Genomic DNA, 23,639 nt, shown 5'->3' with positions numbered 1-23,639 from the left:
TTGAATATAGTTCCCTGAACAGCAGGTCCTTGTAGTAACTGAACTTTTCATAGTGCCTTCTTTAGAAATCAATATACTAGGCTATTAGGGTGAGACATAAGGTGCCTATATATTTATTTTTGACTGAGAACAATCTTATTTTTGATTCTTGTAAGATAATGTTGATTAGAGACATCTAAGAGTAGAACATAAGATTTGTTACCCCAAGAGGGATTGAAAGAAATCTACCAAGACAAAATGCTTCTACTGGACATCACCTAAAATATCCAATACTACCATATACTATTTTTGAAAGTACAAATTGGTACAACCTATTTGGGGGCAACTGAGCAGTACGTAAAGAAAAAAAATTAAATACACGTACTCTTTGAGTAATTCCTCTTTTAGAAATCTACAGAAATACTTGAACAAGAGATTCAAGATGTTTGTATAAAAAGTTAAGAGTAGGGCCTCCCTGGTGGCGCAAGTGGTTGAGAGTCCGCCTGCCGATGCAGGGGATACGGGTTCGTGCCCCGGTCTGGGAGGATCCCATATGCTGCGGAGCGGCTGGGCCCGTGAGCCATGGCCGCTGAGCCTGCGCGTCCGGAGCCTGTGCTCCGCAACGGGGGAGGCCACAACAGTGAGAGGCCCGCATACCGCAAAAAAAAAAAAAAAAAAAAAAAAAAAAAAAAAAGTTAAGAGTAGAATTTGCAATATGCAAACACTGGAGATAAAGTTCAACAATGGAAAATGGTTAAGGAAATAAGGTTATGTTCACATCACAAAATATCATACATCTGTTCAAAAAAATAAGGTTCATCTATATGAGCAAGCACAAAGGTTTTAGAATACATTGTTCAGCAAAGAATGCAAGCTGTGGAACAAAATATTCACTATGATCTAAGTCTTGTTAAAAACAGCACCCCCAATTATATACATGTATGTATATACATATGTGCTGGTTTGTATGGGGGTATGTGTATAGAGAAGGGTCTGGAAGAATATATTCCAAACTGTAAAAGCAGTTGTAACTGGGGATGGAACTGGGGGAGAGGGATGAGGAGGGAGGACATTTGTTTTTAATAGCCATGCTTGCATTTATTTTTAACCAATATGCATGCATTACTTTTGTAAGTTGAAAAAAAAAACAACACAACGAAACCTAAGGAAAACTGAAAACTGGAAAAAATCTAAATATCCCTCAGTTGGGGAATGGATAAACACTGTGATATCATCATACAATGGAATACTATCAGCAATAAAAAGGACTGAACTACTGATATAGACAACATGAATGAATCTCAAATGCATTATGCTAAGTGAAAGAAATCAGGCCCACCGTTTTTCATTTGTTTTGACTGCCTTTATGTCAAAGATATTTCTTGTGATGCTTTACTGTTCTCATATTTAAGAACAAGGTATTAAGTTCACTGGAAGCTTTTTGAGGGTCTGGAAGCTCTGATTTGCTTCATGGTAGTAAATGTGATTGGGGAAATAGCTGTGAATACCATTCTTTCTGTGCCCCAGAAATGTCATCCTTCTCTGGAATGCGATTAAGTGGGTGTTCAGTAATATTAAAAAAGCATGAAATAGAAATTAATTAATTAAAAATTGTTTTAATTAAAATTTTGATCATGGTAAAATACACATAATATAAAATTTACCATCTTAATTTTTTTTTTTTTTTTTGCGGTACGCGGGCCTCTCACTGCTGTGGCCTCTCCCGTTGCGGAGCACAGGCTTTGGACGTGCAGGCTCAGCAGCCAAGGCTCACGGGCCTAGCTGCTCCACGGCATGTGGGATCTTCCCGGACCGGGGCACGAACCCGTTTCCCCTGCATTGGCAGGCGGACTCTCAACCACTGCGCCACCAGGGAAGCCCATCTTAATCATTTTTAAGTGTACAGCTCAGTAGTGTTATGTACATTCACACTGTTGGGCAGCCAAATCTCCAGAACTCTTCCTCTTGCAAAACTAAAACACCGTATCCGTTAAACAACTCTCCATTCCCCCCCGCCCCCGCCTTCCTGCAGCCCCTGGCATCCACTCTTCTACTTCCTGTCTTTATGAGTTTGACTACTTTAGGCATCTCCTGTGGGTGGAATTGTGCACTACTTTGTCTTTTTTTTTTTTTTTTTTTTTTAAGATTTATTTATTATTTATTTTTGGCTGCATCGGGTCTTACTTGTGGCACACAGAATCTTTCTTGAGGTATGCGGGATCTTTCATTGCAGCGCAGGCTCTTCATTGTGGTGTGCGGGCTTCTCTCTAGTTGTGGCTCTTCTCTAGCTGTGGTGCACAGGCTCCAGGACACGTGGGCTCTGTAGTTTGAGGCACACAGGCTCTCTAGTTGAGGTGTGTGAGCTCAATAGTTGTGGCATGTGGACTTAGTTGCCCCTTGGCATGTGGGATCTTAGTTCCCTGCCCAGGGGTCGAACCTGTGTCCCCTGAATTGCAAGGCAGATTCTTTACCACTGGACCACCAGGGAAGTCCCTACTTTGTCTTTTCATGATGGGCTTGGTTCACCTAGTGTGGTATCTGTCCTCTGGGTTCATCCACGTTGAGGCCTATGTCAGAATTTACTTCCTTTTTGGGGCTGAGTCATGTTCCATTGTATGTATTTTCCATGGATTTGTCTATTTGTTTGTTCATTCATCTGTTGGTGGACACTGGGGTTGCTTTCTCCTTTTGGCTGTTGCGAATGATGCTGCTGTGAATGTGGGTGTGCAAATATCTCTTCAAGATTGTGCTTTTAATTCTTCTGAGTATATGGAATTGCTGGGTCATGTGGTAGTTCTGGTTTTGATTTTTTGGGGGGCCACCATGCTGTTTTCTATAGCATTTGCACTGTTTTGCATTCCCACTAACAGTGCACAGGGGTTCCAATTTTTCTACATCCTTGCCAACACTTGGTGTTTCTTTGCTTGTTTTTAATGGTAGACATCCCAACGGGTGTGGGCAAGCTGTTTTATGTGTATAGTTTTGGACCCTGCTTTTTCCTTAGAAAATGATCTTGAACATTTTTTCATATCAATAGACAGTTTTCTAAACATGATTTTAATGGATGTATTATTTAACAGATTCCATAATGTGGTATTTTAATTTGTTTCCAGTAATTTTTTCAGGGTATAGTGTTGTGCAGATAATTCCTATAAAGAAATTTTGTGTACATCCCTGATATCTTCCTTAGTTGATAAGGTCCTGGAGGTTGAATTCCGAGATCAGAGGATATATATTTTTAAAGTATTTTGCCAGATTGCGTTCCTGAAAGGTTGCATCAGTTTATATAGCTACTAGCAGTGTGAAAGCATCATCTATACTGAACATTATCAGACAAAATTACTTCAGTGTATGATCATAAATACAAGGTTACCAAGAATATATATCAACTGATAACAATGGTTAACTCTAAGAATAGGGCTGGTTTTGATGTATGAGTGGTCAAGCAAAATGCTAGATTTATGTTTGTTGTTTGTACTTCTCCCTAAAAATGTACTCATGTAATATTTGTATAAAAAGACATATTTTAACTTCCTACTTAAAACAGAGTCAGACCCAAAATATTATCTACCATATGTGATTCGACTTATATGACATTCCAGAAAAGGTAGAACCATGTGGACAGAAAACAGATCAGTGGTTGCCAGAGGGCAGGGGTAGGGAGAGGGACCGACTATAAAAGGGCACAGAAGAATGTACTGAATATAAATTATACCTTAATAATAATTTAAAACAACTAATGAAAAGAACACAGAATTAAAATATAAGATTAAATCTTAAATCTAATTTCACAAAAAGTTTAGAATAATCCTTTTTTTTTTTTTTTTTTTTGCGGTACGCGGGCCTCTCACTGTTGTGGCCTCTCCCGTTGCGGAGCACAGGCTCCGGACGCGCAGGCTCAGCGGCCATGGCTCACGGGCCCAGCCACTCTGTGGCATGTGGGATATTCCCGGACCAGGGCACGAACCCGTGTCCCCTGCATCAGCAGGCGGACTCTCAACCACTGCGCCACCAGGGAAGCCCCCTTCTTTTTATTTAAATTAAGGTAAAACTCACTGTGAATTATTCTGCAAGTTCTGACAAATGTGTACAGCTGTGTGCCACCAAAATCAGGATAGAGAACAGTTCCATCAATACCCCCTGCCAATTTTTTTGCTGGATATTATTCCATTGCATGAATATACCACAATTTGTTTTGTCTATTCACCGGTTGATGGACACCTGAGTTATTTGAATAGTCTCTGGCTATTAAAAATGAAGCTGTTATGAACATTTGTTTACAGGTCTTTGTACTGACATAGCTTTCATTTCTCTTGGGTAATTAGATAGGAATAGAAAGGCAGAATTATATGGTAGGTGTATGTTCAGGTTATTAAGAAACTGCCAAACTGTTTTCCAAAGTAAATGTATCACTTTACATTCTCAATTTATCAACTTTTTTCTTTTATGTACTGTGTCTTTACGTTGTATGCAAGGAATCCCAATAGATCTTTTTCTAGCCATAGTTAGTTCCACTGCTCATTAAAATGATGTTCCATAAAGGCAGGAATTAGAGTTTTAATTAAATCTATTGGATATAGGTTCCTAAAAACCCAGATATTTGAATATTGTAGATCTAAACTGCTCCTAATGATTAGTATCTAGCTAATTTTTTTTCCATTAGTGAAAAAAGTTATGACCTATGAAGAATTCACCTTGCTTACATTCCACTATTTTTACAAACAAAATACACTTCCATTTGCTCAGGATCTTAGCTAAGACTAAGCCACTCCTTAAGCTAATATTCTCTCCCTACATTTACCAGCAATCTTATGAAGAATGATCCAGCCTCACTGCTTCTACTTCCTAACTTCCCATTTACTTTTTAAAGACTTTTATTACTGAAAATTTTAGCATATACAAAAAAAGAATATTATAATTAGTTCCTATGTGCCCATCATCACCCAGCTTAAATAATGACCAGTACATAGCTAATTTTGTTTCATCTCTATCCCTCTCTCCTTCTTCCCTCTCCCTGGTAAATTATTTCAAAATCAATCCCAGATGTTATATCATTTCATCTGTAAATACTTTGGAATGCATCTCTAAAACAGAAGGACTTAAAAAAATACATAACCATAATATCATTACCACATCTAGAGAATTATTCCCACCTAATATCCAGTTAACAGTGTTTTCATTTCCTTGATCGTCTCATAGATGTTTTAAAAATTTTTGCTTGCTTGAATCAGGATCCAAGTAAGGTCCATACACTGAAACTGGTTGATATGTTTCTTGAGTCTCTTATGACTGATAGGTCTCTCTCAGCTTCTCCTAACCCCACGCCCACCCCCTCACCTTCTTCAACAAATTTATTTGTTGAAGAAACCGTCCTGTTGTGTCTAGTCTGAATTTTGCTGACTGCAATCCCCCTCCCCCAAATGGGGTCATTTAACATGTCCCTCTTCCCCTGTATTTCCTGTAAAGTGGTAGTTAGACCTGGAGGCGTGATCAGGTATATTTCATAGGTGGTTTGTGTGCTTCCATCAAGAACCACATACTATCTGGCTGACTTTCTTTTTGTGATGTTAACAGCTACTGATGATCATTGCTTAGATCCTTTAACTCACTGAGAGGAATTGAAAAATGATGGTATTCCAATTCTCTCATTCTTTCTTGATATGTTAGGTAGACCACTTCCATAAAGAGAAACTCCCCCTCATCTCTATTTGGTAACCTTGAGGTATGGTTCAGATAGGAAAGGCAGATAAATGTTTGATTTTTTCTCCTTAATTACCAGTTTTCACAATAATGAATTAGTTCCTTACCATCCTCCAAAGTTGACCAAGAGCTTTCTTTTTTTCTTCAGTACCATTATGAACTCATGGACTTAGACATATCTGATGTGCTTCAATCCAATGCAGTTACTGTCCTTATAGATGCTCAAGAGGGAGCCTCTTCAAGGTCTCTCCTGCTTACTTGAACCCTAAATTAACCCTAGTACTTTTTGAAAGCTTCCTGGATGTCTGATATAACAAGATGTTGCCAGGCTTATCTTGTACACTGTCAGCCCTAAATCTGGAATCAGTCATTTCTCATAGGCGTCTTGGTTCCCTTTAGCGAGAAATATTATTTATACACCATGGCCTGGGTGATAGTGGTGCTCTAGTGGACAGAGCTAGGAAATATATCAATAGTTCTTTTAAAAAGATTAAAAACCATACTACCAGCCAATATTACATGTGTATCCTTTCTCTCAAAGCCCGGTTCCAAACAGTACTAATGTAATTAATCATTACGTATACATTATGTAACAAATATTTTTAACTGAACAGAAAATCTTAAGGCAAGCAAAATAGATTTTGTCCATTTCAATATAGAAACCTAATGTTATATATTCCAAGATTATTACATGCCCCCTTGGAAAATACTTAGAATAATGACTGATTTATTACAAAACAAGAAATCAACAATGAACCTTTCCTAAAATCCACTGCTTCTCTTACCAGTTCTGCAAAATCTGCAGCCTCCAAGTCACTCAATGCTGTGTCTAATTCCACCTATGTGAGAAAAAAAAAAAGAGTAACACAAACATTTAACTCATATTACTTACTTTTTAGTAATGACCATATAAAATTGCTTAATAATTACTTGACGAATTGAATAAATATATCTCTCTCCTTTGTGTTATTTAAGAAATGTCCCCAAATGGAACATCTTGCTTTTAAGCTTTGCGATTACAAAAAAAAAAAAAATTAATGTATTTTAACCTATAGGCATTTTTCAATTAAATCTCAATTATTGCAAAATGGGCTTCACTCTGTACTCAATGCAAACTAATTCATGAGGTTAAAAAGCTGCTTTAGGGCCTCCCTGGTGGCGCAAGTGGTTGGGAGTCCGCCTGCCGATGCAGGGGATGCGGGTTCGTGCCCCGGTCTGGGAGGATCCCATATGCCGCGGAGCGGCTGGGCCCGTGAGCCATGGCCGCTGAGCCTGCGCGTCCGGAGCCTGCGCGTCCGGAGCCTGTGCTCCGCAACGGGGGAGGCCACAACAGTGAGAGGCCCGCATACCGCAAAAAAAAAAAAAAAAAAAAAAAAAGCTGCTTTACAGTTCTGTTAGAAAAAATTTTTAACATTTTAAAAATCTTAAGAGGAAAAAAAATCAATCTGAATGTAGCCAGTCTATTATGAATTGTTTTAATTTTTCTATTTCCTACATATTTTTCAACAGTTGGATTCTTGGAAAATCCAAGAATCCAACATTCTTCCCTGTCTCCCTCCTATGTTCTGTATAAAAAGACTGTTCATCTTTATTCATGGATTAAATCATGAAGGCAAGTGTCCCCCTGGAATCTGGCACAGTTTAACCACCCTACAGAGTTATTAGAAAAATCTCTTAGGATTTAGCTTTTGTTTCTATGGAAATTTCCTGAACTCTTTCATGTATTTGTCCCTCGCTGAAGCATTCAAAATTTAAAAACAGAATAAATTTAATCTGCAGTTTAATCTGTAATGCATATATATAAATTGGAAACTATTGACAGTTGAAGCTTGTAGCATATACAGTATTTGTGAAAAATAATCCTTGTTTTGTTTTTTAAGGCCAAGGCACTTTCTGCAGGACTGTTTCACAAATGTGTCTTACTGAGACTACAAAAGCTGTGGAAACATTAGTCACGCCTTTCAATGCTTTTCATATGGTATGACTTATTACTCATTTGTGACCTACTTTTTTCTGCATCTAGCAAATACTTCATGTTCTCCTTTTTGTGGCTATAGTTTCTCTTGTGAAAGACTACAGGACAAAAAGAAAATTACCTATTTGTGATTTTTGATCTCAGAGACATTAATGTTTAACAGGTTGCTATTCCTGCTACTGAACTCTACAGGCTAATATACAAAGTTACTATAATTGCTTCTTCATATTCCTTAAGAGAAGAAGTAAAATATCTTTTCTCTTTATTACTCCAGTGTATCTTAGGAAAAATTATTTTTTAAAAACCTGACAAACAACCAAACAAAATGAGGAAGTTCTCTGGGAAAGAAAACAGAAGTGTGACTTCATCATATACTAAACTCAGAACAAGTACATTTTTTTTTTTTTTTTTTTTCTTTTTGCGGTATGCGGGCCTCTCACTGTTGTGGCCTCTCCCGTTGCGGAGCACAGGCTCCGGATGCACAGGCCCAGCGGCCATGGCTCACGGGCCCAGCCGCTCCGCGGCATATGGGATCCTCCCAGACCGGGGCACGAACCCGTATCCCCTGCATCGGCAGGCGGACTCTTAACCACTGCGCCACCAGGGAGGCCCACAAGTACATTTTTTTCCAAGTTAAAAACAACTATTTCCACCTAAAATTTACCAGGCACAAATTACCTTACACACACATATGCTTTTAACTAAATTTCTCAAGGCATAAAATTCCTTAATATTTTCCATTAGAATATATATAGTCAATAAACCCTACTATTTTTCACACAGTAAGAAATCTCAAAGGCAAAAGGAAAGTGTATGAGTTCTTTGAGTTTGCTGGTAAAACAAAACAAAAACTTTAAGGGTTATTATGTATTTTAAACTTTACATTCATCAGAGACTTTTAGATCACTTTATCAGAAGATATCTATCTCTTTGCAAAAATACTGTTCTTAATTCTCTTAACCAGAATACAAAATATAGAAAATGTCTAAGCTATATCCTCATTGTTTCCCATGTATTAATTCCACCTACCCAACTAAACTGTGAGTATCCAGAGGACTTTTCTGGATTCCCAAAGCACAGCACAAATCTGAGTACCTGGCACAATGAAGGCTGATCTGCATACAGTAGTGTCCAACTCAACAAGGACAAAGACAACCAGAGCTTTGGTGAGATAAGCAACAGGTACGATTTAAGTCAAAAGATTAAAAAATATATATAGTAGAATTCACACAGTGATTTCTCAGATTGATATTCTTTTAGGTTGAAATAAAAGCATACAGTCCTTTTAATCAAATATATGTCAAATTAAGGGAAAAAACCGCCAATAAAAAAGAAATTTGAATACAGAAGGTAGCCTTCATATGGAATTTATAAGACCAAAATAGGCTATATTTTAAATGTCTTAAATAAGAACTCTTAGAAGGAAAATAATATTTAATCTTAATATATCCAAAGTCTAAAGACTTTACCACTAAAAACATTAAGTACCTCTAATCTCACAGAAGAGACTATATATTTTGAGGGAAGAGATTTCTTTAGTGAAGAGATTCTGAGACAGGAGAAAGAACTTGGGCAAGACCAGACCGACAGGCCTCATGAGATGGCAACTCTGACTCACGAAAAGCAGCCTTGTGTCTTTCAGAAGAAAAAGACCCCAGAATGGGCATGAGACAGACTGTGGAAACAGTGTCTTTCTATCTTAAACGTAAGGTTATCTAGTTAAATTCTGTCTATTTTGAACACTTATGATTTCTTATGAAAACACTGATGGGAGTAGAATTATATATCTCATACTTTTAGTTTTATCTCATACTTTTTAGTTTTTATATGATTTAGGAAAATGATAATAATTGGCCTGAGATACAAATGCAGCAGGGGGCAGTTGACAAAGGCAAGGACAAAAAAAGAATACAAGAAGGTAAAGTTTCCTTTAAATATGCTTTAACCCCTCAACTCCCTCCAAATAATCATTATATAATAGTACTCTCACAGCTATAATTACAACTACAAAGTGCCAGGCATGATTCTAAGCATTTCATATGTGATAACTCATAACTTCTTTATGAAGTAGGTAGTATTATTGTTCCCATTTTACAGATGAGGAAACTGAGCAAAGGGACTGATATATCTGTTAAAATTATTATTAAACTTCAAAAGGCATTTGTTTGATCATATATTGTAGAATTCCATGAAGAGCAGAATCTTGAATTGGGATATTACTACAACATAACCTCGGTTTCTTCATGGGCAGGGAACTGCTATGGCATAGTGCCTCATTAATACTATTACAAATGTTGTGGCTAAATACATTATTGTTGATGAAAATGTCTGAAATGAGCTTTTCAATCATTCAACAGTAAAGTTATTTTGGATGTACAGAAATGACTAAAGTCACATTGATAATGTTTAACCATCATGAATCTTACCTTTAGTGATCTATCTCTGGCACAGGGCAAAAGCTAATTACAAATGTTCATGTAAACAAAGATTTTGCTATTATTAATTTGTTAGCCAGTCATTTCATCTACCTGACTCGATGACCCTGCATTATAAAATCTAAATCACAAAATTCAAAAGTAAACACACCACATAATTACGATTTCTGAAAAGTATTCCAAGTTTGAACAAAGCTTAAATGTTAAAGTAATATGAAAGAGCTAATTTCTATTTAGAAAGAAAAAGTTCACTGCACTGAACCTCCTACCTTATCAACCAATTGCCCCTTTAACTCTTACCCATAACCCTGAAAATAACAAAAAGCCTCAGAAAAGAAAAAGAGAGAGAGAAGATAAAGAATATAAGGCGGGCTTCCCTGGTGGCGCAGTGGTTGAGAGTCTGCCTGCCGATGCAGGGGACACGGGTTCGTGCCCCGGTCTGGGAGGATTCCACATGCTGCGCAGTGGCTGGGCCCGTGAGCCATGGCCGCTGAGCCTGCGCGTCCGGAGCCTGTGCTCCGCAACGGGAGAGGCCACAACAGTGAGAGGCCCGCATACCACAAAGAAAAAAAAAAAGAATATAAGGCAACTGGCTCTGATTCTTATTTATGACACCTAAGATTACCTTAATATCCTGTGGAAGTGTGAGCCACCGAACTCCAGGGAGATTGTCTAAAAGTACTGCACTGGAAGCATCATATTGTTGTGTACTGGGACTGGCACTGGAATGTAGTTTAGCAGGCTGAAGTGCTCTTTGGAAGAACAAGCTGAAAAAATGATCCAAACGAGGAACATTCTCAACCTGGCAAAAGGCACTGAAAAAACAAGAGCTGTAAAGTTAGAACAACATACAGAAATGGTCGTCATTGCTTGTAAGCTCCTAAGGGGACTGGATCTTTCCTAACTACATAGGTTCTCTTCCTTACTTCTCCTCCCTTAATAAGAATTACTGCTATGTTACTGATGGAGTGTGTTAAGAAATTCACCCTGTCAGTATTTTTTACCCTAAAGCCTATTCTCAAATACATAGGGCAGATGGTACTACGGGAAAACCAAAGGGCTAACACAAGTGGTATATCTATAACAGAAGGCTGAAGTTCCCTTTTTGCAGAAAATGTAACTCGCTTTTACCTCTGACTATCTCTCAACCATTTACAAGTCCCAGTATCTTTCCGGCAACACGGGATAACAAAGAGATTTTGAGCTTTGTAATAGAACAGATCTGACTTTGAATCTTATCACTGCTTTTACTAGGTAAATCTCACAGGGAAATCATTTAACTTTTCTCTGAACTTTGGCCCCAACTCTGTAAAAATGGGGATAATACAATCTAACTCTCATGCAAAGTACCAGTACATAGTAAGTACTTATTATGCTTATTACTTACTGGTATGCAGTAAATACATAATTAGCCTATTTCCTCCCCTCTTCAGTAATGAAGGCATAACTATTTAAAAACTCTTGAAAAAAAAAGACAACTTGGTTTTAGCCATGTAAAAGTAGCATATAGTATTACCTACAACCATTCACTGGTATAAAGTACTGGATAACACAATAACTGGTATATATACCATTAATATATCAGAATAATATTCACTGATTCATTCAACTAATTACTTGAGTGCCTACTATGTTTCAGGAACTATTCTCATTGATGGAAGTACAGCAGTAAAAATATCAAGACAAAAGAGAAGGTCTCTGCTCCCACGGAGCTCACGTTCTACTGGAGAATGACAACAAATGAACAAAAAGTAAAAACATGAACTTGTACAAAGGCCTAAGCAGAGAACAGGACCATCTAAATGGGTGAGGTGACTGGTTGGCTATTTTGGATCAAATGGTTAGGGAAGGGTCTCTTGAGAACAGGGCATTTAAGCTGAGATCCCAATGTCAAGAAGGTCTAATGAGAGGGAAGAGTGCAAAAGCCCAGGGTGGGAACAAGTTTGTCCAGGGTGCCTGCAGAACAATACAGAGGGGTGGTGTGGATTGAGATCTGAAATCAGAAAGGTATGTGGGAGCCAGATAATAATGTAGAAAGGTCACTGTAACTTTGGAAATTAAAGAGGCAAGAATGGAGGCAAGGAAATCAGGAAGTTACTGTAGTAGTGAGAGATGGCGGTGGACAGGGTAATAGTGAAGATGGGGAGAAATGGATGGATTTGAGATGTGTTTTGGAGACAGACTGGTTCGGATTTGCTGATGGATTGGCTGGGAATGATGAAGGATACTTATATCTTTAATTTGATCACAACACTAAACTTTATTAATGTATAATCAGTTTTCTGTGGCTCACAGGGAACTAACCAGCTCACAACTTGAAAAAGATAATTTAAGTTTTTGGACATTTTAGTCTTTTCATAATTTTTCACAATGGCCTTTAATATCTTTCATAATCAGAAAAAAACCTTGTGATTAAAAAAATATTGCAAAATGACTATTAACAATATCTTGGATCCATAGTGCTTCTTGGTTTTAAGAACTCAGTGGATCTTTACATTTATTATCTTAGTTTGCCTTTCAAATTCCCACCTAGGCAAGAAGAAACTACTTAAATTTGCTGTCAACGTGGAGATACTTCCAAATCAATGGAAGCTAAATTTCAAAATGAAATTCAGAGAAATTAAGAGTCCCTCTGCCCCCAACCTACTCCATTGGAATTTGCAGAACAACTCCAATTGCTTTATCTTCATATACAGAATTCATTGCAGGAACTTAATCTTTGATTATCTCTAGTTTTATGAAAATAGAAAGCTTCAATTAGGGCAAAACATAGCAAGGTTTGTTCATCTAGTATAAATTTAAGGAGGTAGTTTATAACCACCTTAAGCGTTTATACTCTTTATTGGTTAAAATTTTTCTTATTAGTAAAAGGTAAAAGCACTGTATATGGCTGCCCAGTCTTTTGTAGTTCACACATTTGGAAAATGCTAATAAGTAATTGGGTTTGAGAGGGAGGTGTATGTATTTTCCTGGAGGAAAATACTGCAAATTAGACAATTTTCTCAGATGGCATCATCATAAAAAATTCCTTTAGGCGGCTTTGAGAACAGTGACAATAAAGATCTACTCTAGATAAACAGAGATCTGATACTACTATGGTTTGGAAAGATGTATAAACTGTCTTTGAATTTTTATATTGATATACTCTTAAAGCTTTGAAAGCAAAGGCATCATTTTAGCCCTCTGAAGTACTGAGACTTACAAACATCGATTTTCCATCCATAATTTTACATGTTCAAATATTAAACGGTTACCCCAAATTTCCTCTTTCAGATCAAGAAAGATACATCACATACTGCAAGGTTGAAAAAGCAAGAAGCAGGGCTTCCCTGGTGGTGCAGTGGTTAAGAATCCGCCTGCCAATGCAGGGGACACGGGTTTGAGCCCTGGCCCGGGAAGATCCCACATGCTGTGGAGCATCTAAGCCCATGAGCCACAACTACTGAGCCTGTGCTCTAGAGCCCGCAAGCCACAACTACTGAGCCTGCAAGCCACAGCTACTGAAGCCGGTGCACCTAGAGCCCATGATCTGCAACAAACAGAAGCCACCACAGTGAGAAGCTCGCGCATCGCAACGAAGAGGAGCCCCTGCTCGCCGCAACTAGAGAAAGCCCACGTGCAGCAATGAAGACCCAAGGCAGCCAAAAATAAAAATAAATAAATTTATATGAAAAAAATTTATAAAAACAAAGCAAGAAGCAGAAAAATATGCATAATATGAGCCCACATGTGTAAAAAAAGAGTATGTATACTCATATTATATAGAAAATATATGGAAGAATATACATGAAACTAAATAGACATTTACCTTCTCTACCATGTCTTTTATTTATTTTAATAGCACATACATTTTTTTTACTAAAATTTTTTTTAAGGAAAAAGTATCACATTTTAGGATAGTGAATTTGACAATGTTATAATCAGAGGAAAACACAAAAAACTTCTTACTCTTTTCTGTACCTGTTCTGAAGAAATGCTCTTACATTTGCCCCTACAAAAATACATCAAATCAGAATATAATTGTGGTTACATCACTATTTCACAAAAGTAACATATGAGACCAAAAAAGAAAAAGCAATGGATCCAATGAAAAACTGCCTAGAGCTGTAAAATAAAAGCCAGTCATGAAGGATGAGAAAATAATAATAATCATAAGAAAAAACCCAAACAACTAACTTGACAACCAAGGAACACTATTAAGTGCAAAAAAGTGATTTAGAATCATATACTTAAAACTTGAGGTTCAATTCAAAGAAGTACTTACCTATCTAAAGAACCATACATAAATTTTAAGGTTTGGGCAACATCTTCAATCATATTCCTTAGCTGAGGAAGAGGAACTCTAAAAAGAAGCAAAAATACATCTGTTCATTTATAACATAATCAATTGATTCATAATATAAAAGAAGCAGATCATCTTTACATTTTATACGTAAAGAATATGAGAAGCATGTGTGTTAACTGTGAGTATAGCTGTGTATAATAGTTGTTTCCTGCATTAGCAATTAAAGAGTTTGATGTCTATATCTGGGGTTCTACAAGTAGGCACTTTTATATCACCATCTATATGGAGATTAGTTAACCCCCTCAGGGTTCAATTTCCTTTATGTGTAAAATGGGACCATAATCACTAAGCCTTCTCAGGTTCATTCTGAGGATTAAATAAAATTAATGTGTATAAAGCAGCTGGTTCAGTATCTGGGCCTATAGAAAGAAATGTTAAAATTCTTGACACTTCCCAGTAATACTCGGATCTCAACTTAACCTCTAATTCTTGTGACAAAAAGACACTCTTAAATGAAAGAGAAAGGAAAGAAAGTAGGAGAAAGGAAAGAAATGAACTTAACATTTTCTCATTGAAGCCTTGTAAGAATTTTACAGAGCAGGTCTTTTATTCCCATTATACCAGTGGGTATAACTGAGGTTTAAGAAGTTAAGCAACTTCTGCAGGCACACCCAGGGAATAGAACCTGCTGGTGGGCATTCATTTCCTTAGCTCCAAGGTTACTCTCTCCACTACCTCACACTGTCTTCCTGGTTAGGTCCCCGCTATTGACTGCAGCTGTCACAGGAAGATGATCTCCCCTCATGAAAACACATGTTCCTGGAGCATCTGCTCCACTGTATCCTGGGTGAGGAGGCAACACTTTTCTCATCCTGCTTGTAAAAGGCACAGTGGTGAAGAAAGAAAGGACAGACTGTGGCATTAAGACAGACAAGGGAAAAACAATCCCAGGGCTGCCAGAGTTCAATTACAAACCATCTGTACGATGCTGGAGATACAGAGACATATAAATTGACACTGAGGAGGTGCTTGTGCATGACCTCTCAATACTCTGTTTCCCAGTCTAAACAAAGGAGAATAATAATAACTACCTTCCACAGTCATGTGAAACAAGATGCAATAAGGAAAGGAGTTTGGTACGGGGTGGTGGCTATGAGCAGTAAGAGAACTGGGTAAAGAGGTGGCTAGGGCTATTTCTGACCTGAAGCTCAGGATAGAGAAGGAGGAGGACCTTCGAATTCATTCCAACTTAACAAGCCAAGTTCTCTAGGATAGGGATGACATAAGTATTTAGGGAAGACCCCGCCTCCCCACTCCCACCCCGGGAAACAAAGGTTGAGAATTGGCTAAAGCATCCCCTAACCAGCACAACCTGAATCCAGAGCTCAGCAGTGACAGTCCTTTTTTGGCTTCGGGTAAAACCTCTCCTGGAAGCTGGCTCTGTCTGCCTAACTAATCTGGCTGGTGGCATCAGAAAGTGGGGAAGCAGTCTCTGCTCAGTTCCTTAGCTGGGCCTTCCTCTCTGCTGTCTAACTGCCCACACTACCTTATCTCACCATTGTATTATCTGTGTCTTGTCTTTTGCCTTTTGGGCTACTATGAAAGTCAAAAGGCAGATGTTTCACCCTGCCACCACACCCTAAGGTATCTTATTCTGGATATTATCCGATTCTTGTTCTTTCAAAACAACTCAGTTTTTCACGATCCAACCCATTGGCATAGGGCAGTCTCCGAGCAGGGTTTTAGACAGAAAAATGCACATTAGCTGGTAAAAGAGAGCCATCATTTAACATATATAATGGCACCACTATCCCCTCATGTTAAAAGTTTTGAATCTCACATTTATGATAGATCATATCTCTTTCTGTCCAAAATTAAAGACCACTTTAAAACATAATAACTGATATTTTTCACTGAAGCCTCCTTTGGAATTCCTCTTTGTGGTGTTAAAACAAGTCCACAGTTGTTTGATACTCTTCCCCTTTGAGTGTGGGCTTGATTTAGTAACTCACTTCTACCAAATGTATAAATGGTCAGCCCTGCTCTTACCTCCAACTATTAAAATAAGACATTTTTCAAAATACTTGCAAAAAAGTTAAGAAGGAGACCATGATAATATAAGACATATCATTAGAGAAGTCACTTTAAAGATAAATATTCATTATTTGGTCAAAGGTGCTCAACATCGAGGCAAAACGCCTCTCTGCTGACCCTTAATTCTCTAAAATCATCAACAGTAAAAAACTGTAAACATGCAAAATCCAAACCACGATACTGTCAAAAGTTTGAGCAGAGGACAAGCTCATCTCTCAGCCACCTCTGTACTGGCCATATCTCAGAGGAAAGTGTATTGACGGCCTCCACCCTTACTAATTGGTCTAGCTGGGCCTTCCTGGTACCTTTCTATACTATTCATACCAAATGAACACAGGTAGCCATTATACTAGTGCAGCAAACCTTTAAATTGTAAAACTTCTTGAGTTTACCTTTGACAAAAATGTCATCATTTTAATGAAACAGACTTTGTTAGCAGTATTTTAGAAATGATTTTAAGGTAAACAAGCATCTCAACTTACTCCTCAGCAGGCAGGCCAATTAACAACAGCTTGTCAGATTCTTTCCAATAAGCTACATGAATTTGTTTCCCATTTAAAAGAAGGGATGAGCTAAAAAGAAATAGAGTCAAAATGAAATTAGAACATCTTTAAATGTCATAAAATTATAAACAGTCATTCATAAAAGATTACATATGGTATGATTTAAGAACTTCACGCTTAATCAGCAAATTTCTTGGCATATACCTGCCACACAGAAAAGGCAAGGAATTGTACAACAAAAACATATTCTGAAATATAAAAACCCACAAAAAACTCTAGGTCAAACAAAAGTAGACCCATTACAGCAAAAATATGTTGAAATTCTTTTGCTAACATTAACTGACTATACGCAATTTTTTTTCAAAAGAAAGCTTCCAAGGAATCCCTGAAATAATAATTATTTTCATATTCTTTCACAAAAAAAGTTTTTCTCTATATATTTACTGGTTTCCACATGGGGAAACTTAAACACATTTCCTTACTAATAAGATTAAAAATGAGTCCTGCACCTTAAAAACATTATGCTAAGTGAAAGAAGCTAGTCACAAATAACAACATATTTCAATTCCATTCTTAGGAAATGTCCAGAATAGGGAAAGCTATAGAGACAGCAAGTAGATTAAGGGTTGCTTAGGGCTTGGGGTGGCGTAGGTGCATTGATAGCTAAAAGGTACAGGGTTCCTCTTTGAGATAAAAAAATGTTCTAAAACTGACTCTGGTGATGGTTTCACATATCTTCGAATATACAAAAACCATTGAATTGTACACTTTAAGTGGGTGAATTGTATGATATATGAACTATCTCTCTCTCTTTTTTTTTTTTTTTGCGGTATGCGGGCCTCTCACTGTTGTGGCCTCTCCTGTTGCGGAGCACAGGCTCCGGACGTGCAGGCTCAGCGGCCATGGCTCACGGGCCCAGCTGCTCCATGGCATGTGGGATCTTCCCGGACCGGGGCACGAACCCGTGTTCTCTGCATCGGCAGGCGGACTCTCAACCACTGCGCCACCAGGGAAGCCCTGAACTATATCTCAATAAAGCAATTTAAAAAAATTTTAAAAGGCCTATCACATGCTTTTATAAATGTGAATTTATAGACTAAATGGAGCCTCGGTTACTAGTATTCTGAAATGAACTAATCTTTTCTATATACACTGTACTAAAAGTCCCAGAGTTAAACATCACTTTCATTTAGAAAAACAAGGAAATTCTTCCCGTTATCCTGCAGATCCCATCTATTAAAATCCTAGACAAGGACCTACTGTATAGCACAGGGAACTACACTCAATATTTTGTAATTACCTATTATAGAGGGAAAAGAATCTGAAAAAGAATATATATATATGTGTGTGTGTATAACTGAATCACTGTGCTGTACACCTGAAACTGACACGACATTGTAAGCCAACGATATACTTCAAAAAAAAAAGTCCTAGAGGTGTCATTTTAATCAGAAGATGGGAAAAGAAAAATTAAAGCCTAGAAAATCCAATTTGATATTCTGTCAATATTAAGGAGCTCTTAAAGTTTGAGATAAACTATTTTGGTAAAGTCTGAAATTGTTGAAATATTAACGAAGAAAAATGGTTTATAATCTATAGATCTATTTTATGAAATAAAGCAAAAACAAAACTCAAAAACTTTGAGCCTCCTTTTTCCATAAGTTAACTATAATATTTCAAAGTCAAGACTTGATAAATCAACATGGAATGGGATGTGTGGCTCTATAATCAACTTTCAAAAAGTTATTTAACACCAGTTTGCTTATCCATCACTGAGTGAACTTGCACAGATGATACTGCCTTCTGAATACTCTTCCTAAAGTGTATGTGTATTGTGTGTTTTCTATCATTGTTCTAAGAACAGAACAAAATATTTTGAACTATATGAAAAATTCAGTATTCAGTCATCCTTACCAACCACAAAGCTATTGTCAAGCAAGTTAATAATCAAGATAAAGTCATAAAAAAGCCCAAACTCATCATAATGCTGTGCTTAACAGAGACTGCCTTCACGAAGAAATTCTCAAGTATAGTCATTAATCCAATTTTGTTAAAGTCCAAAACATCCAGATCTACAACTGTACTAGGAACCTACACTTTAAATAGATGATTAGTAGAAATAACCTAGGTGAGAAACAAAATATCTGCAGACATCATATCTGCCATATAAATATTTACATTATAGATACAAATATATTTGTATAATAGATACCTGTCTTAGTATTTTGTTTGTCAGAATTAAGGTAAAGAACTTGAGAGAAAGAGAATTAAAGCTAAATAAAAATCAATTATTACCTAGTAACTTGTGTCCCAGTTACATTTTCCAACATGTCACAGAGTGTGAGAAATATCCCTCTCACACTTTTAAGTTTCTGAGATGCATCAGATACTGGATAATGATATAGGATTTCCTGCTGTTAAATACAAAGAAATAGAAATGTCAATTCCCCCCAAATTTTCCAACCGTTATATTTTTCATGGCAAGTTCAGACTTCAAATTAAGGAAAAAAAAAAAAAGATTCCTTTCAGCTTCAGTGGGAGGTTTATTCAAACATAAGGAGAGAAGTATGCCTGGAATTTTAACACATTACCTAGTATTTAAAATACCACATTTGAAAGTAAGTTAGAGACTGTCAAAATTAGTCATGATACATATGCTGAGTAGGACAGTGATTAGTTGGAATAATTACAACTAATTGCAAACAATGTTTCAAACATTAATCTCCCTTTACAATAAATTAAAATACTAATATTTATATTTCATTATATAGATATTCTTATCTCCTGTGGTTACATATGCACACAGACACCAAATGTAAATTTTAGGAGTCTTTAAGATAAGCTTCATCTTTGGTGAAACCATTAAATCTTTATTGAAACACAAGACAAGACTGCAATTAAACTTACAGAGTGAGAATACAAAATTAAATTAAAGTCATGCAGACAGGAAGAAAGAAGTATTATGATATTATAAAATCTTCTGTTTAAATTTGAAAGCGTTTGCCCACCACAAATTAATCTGTATTCAAACTTTAAAAGAGAGACATTTTAAATTACGGAAAATACTAAATCCATAAGATTATTCACAAAATGCTTAATAGTCTTCTATTTTCAAGAAGAGCATATTCCCAGGAAACACACAGTTTTTTAAAAATTTCATTTTTATAAATTGCAAAATCAAGATATGCATTGCTAGTACTTTTACATGATGGATTGAATCATTCTGTACCTCACTTTTTTGCTATTACTTAAAGCAACATGCTATTTTTCTCACAAGACAAATTAAAAGCAGGCAAAATTAAAATTTCTAGATAGAAACCATAGAGAATTCAGAGTAATTTCCAGTTATGCTACTTAATAACAATATCCATAAATATTAACATAGCCATTATTGAAAGCCCAAACTCTTAAAATACTGTATCTTTTCTTTGGTTCTCTCTCTAAAGAGCATTCTACACTTTGCTTTGGTCTCTCTTTACAAGAAATAATTATGCGACTTGGAGTCCATGCCTTCGCAACTTTTACGTTAGGATAAAATATAAATAAACTGGACACATCTGTTTTTTATACTTATTAAGCACATTCAGTACATGAAAATTGCTATGGAATTATGTGGGCCAAATACAGTCTGCCTAACAACTCAAAATTTCTGTAATAGTGTAAAACTATTGTAAAACATTTTATCTCTAGAAATTAACTCAAACACCAGTGAAGATCATCTGTTATGTCTACTTGATAAATTTAAACCTTAACTGGTAAATAAACTTACTGTATTTAGCCAAATACCAAAAACCACTTTAAACAAATAACCATATAGTCTTTGATCCATTTTTAAAAAAATGTCCAAATCTTGTAACTTGAAGAAAAGAAGCTGTTATTAAATATGTAACTCACATGAAAACAAAATGACCCTATGACATTTAATTGTAAAATAACTAATACCGGAGTACAAAGGTCATTTGAGAAAGTCTCTATTCCAACCTCTGCTGCGACCAGCCCAGAAAGCCTCACAATTCAAGAGCTGGCAAGCTCTACAGTTCCTAACCAATTTAATTAGCTGTATTTTTTTTTTCGTCTTTATTGGAGTATAATTGCTTTACAGTGGTGTGTTAGTTTCTGCTTTATAACAAAGTGAATCAGTTATACATATACATATGTTCCCATATCTCTTCCCTAATTAGCTGTATTTTAAAGCACTCATTAATAGCATGCATTTGCAGCAGTTTCCACTCTGTTCAGTAAGAATAAAAAGCCTCTCCTAATTACAGTATTGATACAGGGCTGTCGACAGACAGAAACCTGTTCATTAGAGAAACATCTACACACTTTCCCATGGAAAGAAAGGCAAGGATGACAAAAGGCCTCAGCACTATCCTACTCCAAGATGACATAGAAAGATTCAGGATGCTACCATCCCAGAAATATGTTGTGTGTTCTATTTAATACATGGTTAAATTTCTTATTGTTCTAAAGATACAAAGGACTAGTAAAACGTGCAAGAAATTAGAATTATCAACTCTAGGTCTCCATGTATTTTTCAGAACACAGAAAATTATAAAAATATGTAGAAGTAAATCCCTTCCTTCCCAGTTCAATTATTGGCTAAATTTTGACATATGAAGAAGCAACACAAGGAAATACACCCTTTGGATAAAATGGGTTTGGCATTGAGAGTATAGGCTGCAAGGATTTCAAAAGGAAAGAAATGTAAACTAGGTAAAAACTCTTTAGATCTCACTTCTGCTCAAAGCATTATGGTAAACTAGATGCTCTGAGACCCTTGTGCTGTAAAACAACTGGATTCATGGCCAAATAATACTTGTTAAACTGCTGGATATATAACAAGTGGAGAGGTTTCCAATGACATCTTCTCCATACCTTTCCAACCCCCTTCCCCAGCACTGCAAAGCAAGTTGGGGCCTCAGCTGGGAGTGGTGAGTAGTGGGCAGAAGGACAGAGGCAGGTTGTCTTGAGGGCTGACACCTACCAGTGGCTAGGTAGGTGAGCTGGGCCTAGGACCATTGCATTAAACCTAGACCCTTTAGTGAGGCTTAAGTGCTCTATGTCAGTGATAGAAGCAGAAGAAGCAAATTCTCTTTGAAGGAAGGCATTCCCCATTTAGAACCACAGGACTCCCAAAGATAAAATCAAGCAGTAAGTTTAGTCAATGATACCCAAGGAAATAACAAGGTAAGCCACAACAAGTCAGAGTCCCCATTAGGACTTAGAGATATTGGAATGGGAAGATACAGAATGAAGAAGAGCTACGTATGAGATGCTTAGAGAAATAAAGTATAGAATCACTAAGACAAGCAAACAACAAAAGACTACTAGGAATAGCATGGCAGATTTGCATGTAGATTAGTTTAAAACTTTTCAGGAACTTCTAAAAATAAAAATAGGACTGTTTAAGCAAACAAACAAACAAAAAAACACTATGGAGAGGTTAAAAATAGTTTGGACATACCAGAAGCAAGAAACTGAACAAAGAAAATAAAAGATTCCTTAAAAGAAATGACCAACAGTAGACTTATTAACAGCAATTATGAGTCAGAAGACAAAGAAATACTATCTTCGAACAGATTAGAGAAAATAACTTTCTACCTAGTTGGCATAAGTAATGCTATGTGTTGACTTCACCTTCTTTCTGGTCACACAGGAAGACTATATTTCTCACCTTCTTGCATTGGGAGAGACCATATAACTAGTTCTAGGCATTGGAGCATGAACAGGAGTGATGTTCCTACTTTTAAGCTAGGCCTCTGAAATGTCCCATGTGATATTGCATGCTTTCTCTCTTCTCTCATTGGCCAACTAGATGGAAAAGATCCAACAGAGGACTCTGAAGTCCTTGAGAATAATGGAACCACTGGATGAAGGGCTCAAATCATTGAGCCATTTGACCAGGAACATGTACATTGAAATGAGAAATAAACTTTTACTATGTTAAGCCACTGAGACATTAGGATTGTTTGTTATAGCGACTGGCCTATTCTCACAATGTAGAATTATAAAGCTACCTTTCAAGAAGGTGTGAAAAAGACATCATCAAATAAATAACAACAAAAAGAATTTATCACCAACAGATTTTCATTAAAAAGAGATGCCTAAAGTATATGTTTTAGGAAGAAAAATGATCAAATAAGGTCAGCCTGAGATTTACGAATAGTGAATAAAGAAAATGGCAAGCATATATGTAAATTTAAAGATGACTCATCTGTACGAAATACGATGTACAAAATATGCATTTTATGATATGTAATTTATATGTTTTATAATGTATAAAATATGATAATAATAAGTAGTAGTACTAGTAGTATAATTATGCCCAACTTGTAGAATTTAAAAAAATTATAGCACTGAAATATTGATGACAATAGCATGTAGGTGAAGAGGGGAAAATTGGAGTTAAGGTGTACTAAAGGCCTTGAATTATTTTGAAAAGGGGTTAAGATAGTATTTAACTTTAGAATCTGTTAAGAGAAATAACATGATAAAATTTTTAGAGTAATCACAAGAAAACAGAAATAAGAATATACAGCAAGAATAATAATGATACAAGCAACCAAGTATAGTTTAAAAAATATCATGGAAAAAGCAATTCAAATAGAAATTTTTAAAGAAGGTAGAAGAAACAAATTCAAATATTTCAGTAATCTCTATAAATG

At 36.5% G+C, this 23,639-nt stretch overlaps 1 protein-coding gene across 3 annotated transcripts in view; it reads right to left on the bottom strand.

The window, feature by feature from the left end:
- The window catches only part of INTU (inturned planar cell polarity protein), an 82,825-nt gene that overhangs the window by 15,971 nt on the left and 43,215 nt on the right, over positions 1 to 23,639 (bottom strand). For 2 of the 3 annotated variants that reach the window (XM_060105778.1, XM_060105757.1), the window contains exons 5-9: positions 19,267 to 19,385; positions 16,951 to 17,040; positions 14,354 to 14,431; positions 10,715 to 10,904; positions 6,465 to 6,518 (exon numbers count right to left, since the gene is read on the bottom strand). In XM_060105778.1, the coding sequence (XP_059961761.1) occupies positions 6,465 to 6,518; positions 10,715 to 10,904; positions 14,354 to 14,431; positions 16,951 to 17,040; positions 19,267 to 19,385 (531 nt within the window). The remainder of the gene's footprint in view (positions 1 to 6,464; positions 6,519 to 10,714; positions 10,905 to 14,353; positions 14,432 to 16,950; positions 17,041 to 19,266; positions 19,386 to 23,639) is intronic. The other variant, XM_060105768.1, reaches the window with a different exon arrangement.

Source organism: Mesoplodon densirostris, chromosome 1 (genome assembly GCF_025265405.1).
Source record: "Mesoplodon densirostris isolate mMesDen1 chromosome 1, mMesDen1 primary haplotype, whole genome shotgun sequence".
Classification (NCBI taxonomy): Eukaryota; Metazoa; Chordata; class Mammalia; order Artiodactyla; family Ziphiidae; genus Mesoplodon; species Mesoplodon densirostris.
Note: the sequence above shows the minus strand (reverse complement) of the source record. Positions and strands in the feature narration are given on the sequence as shown.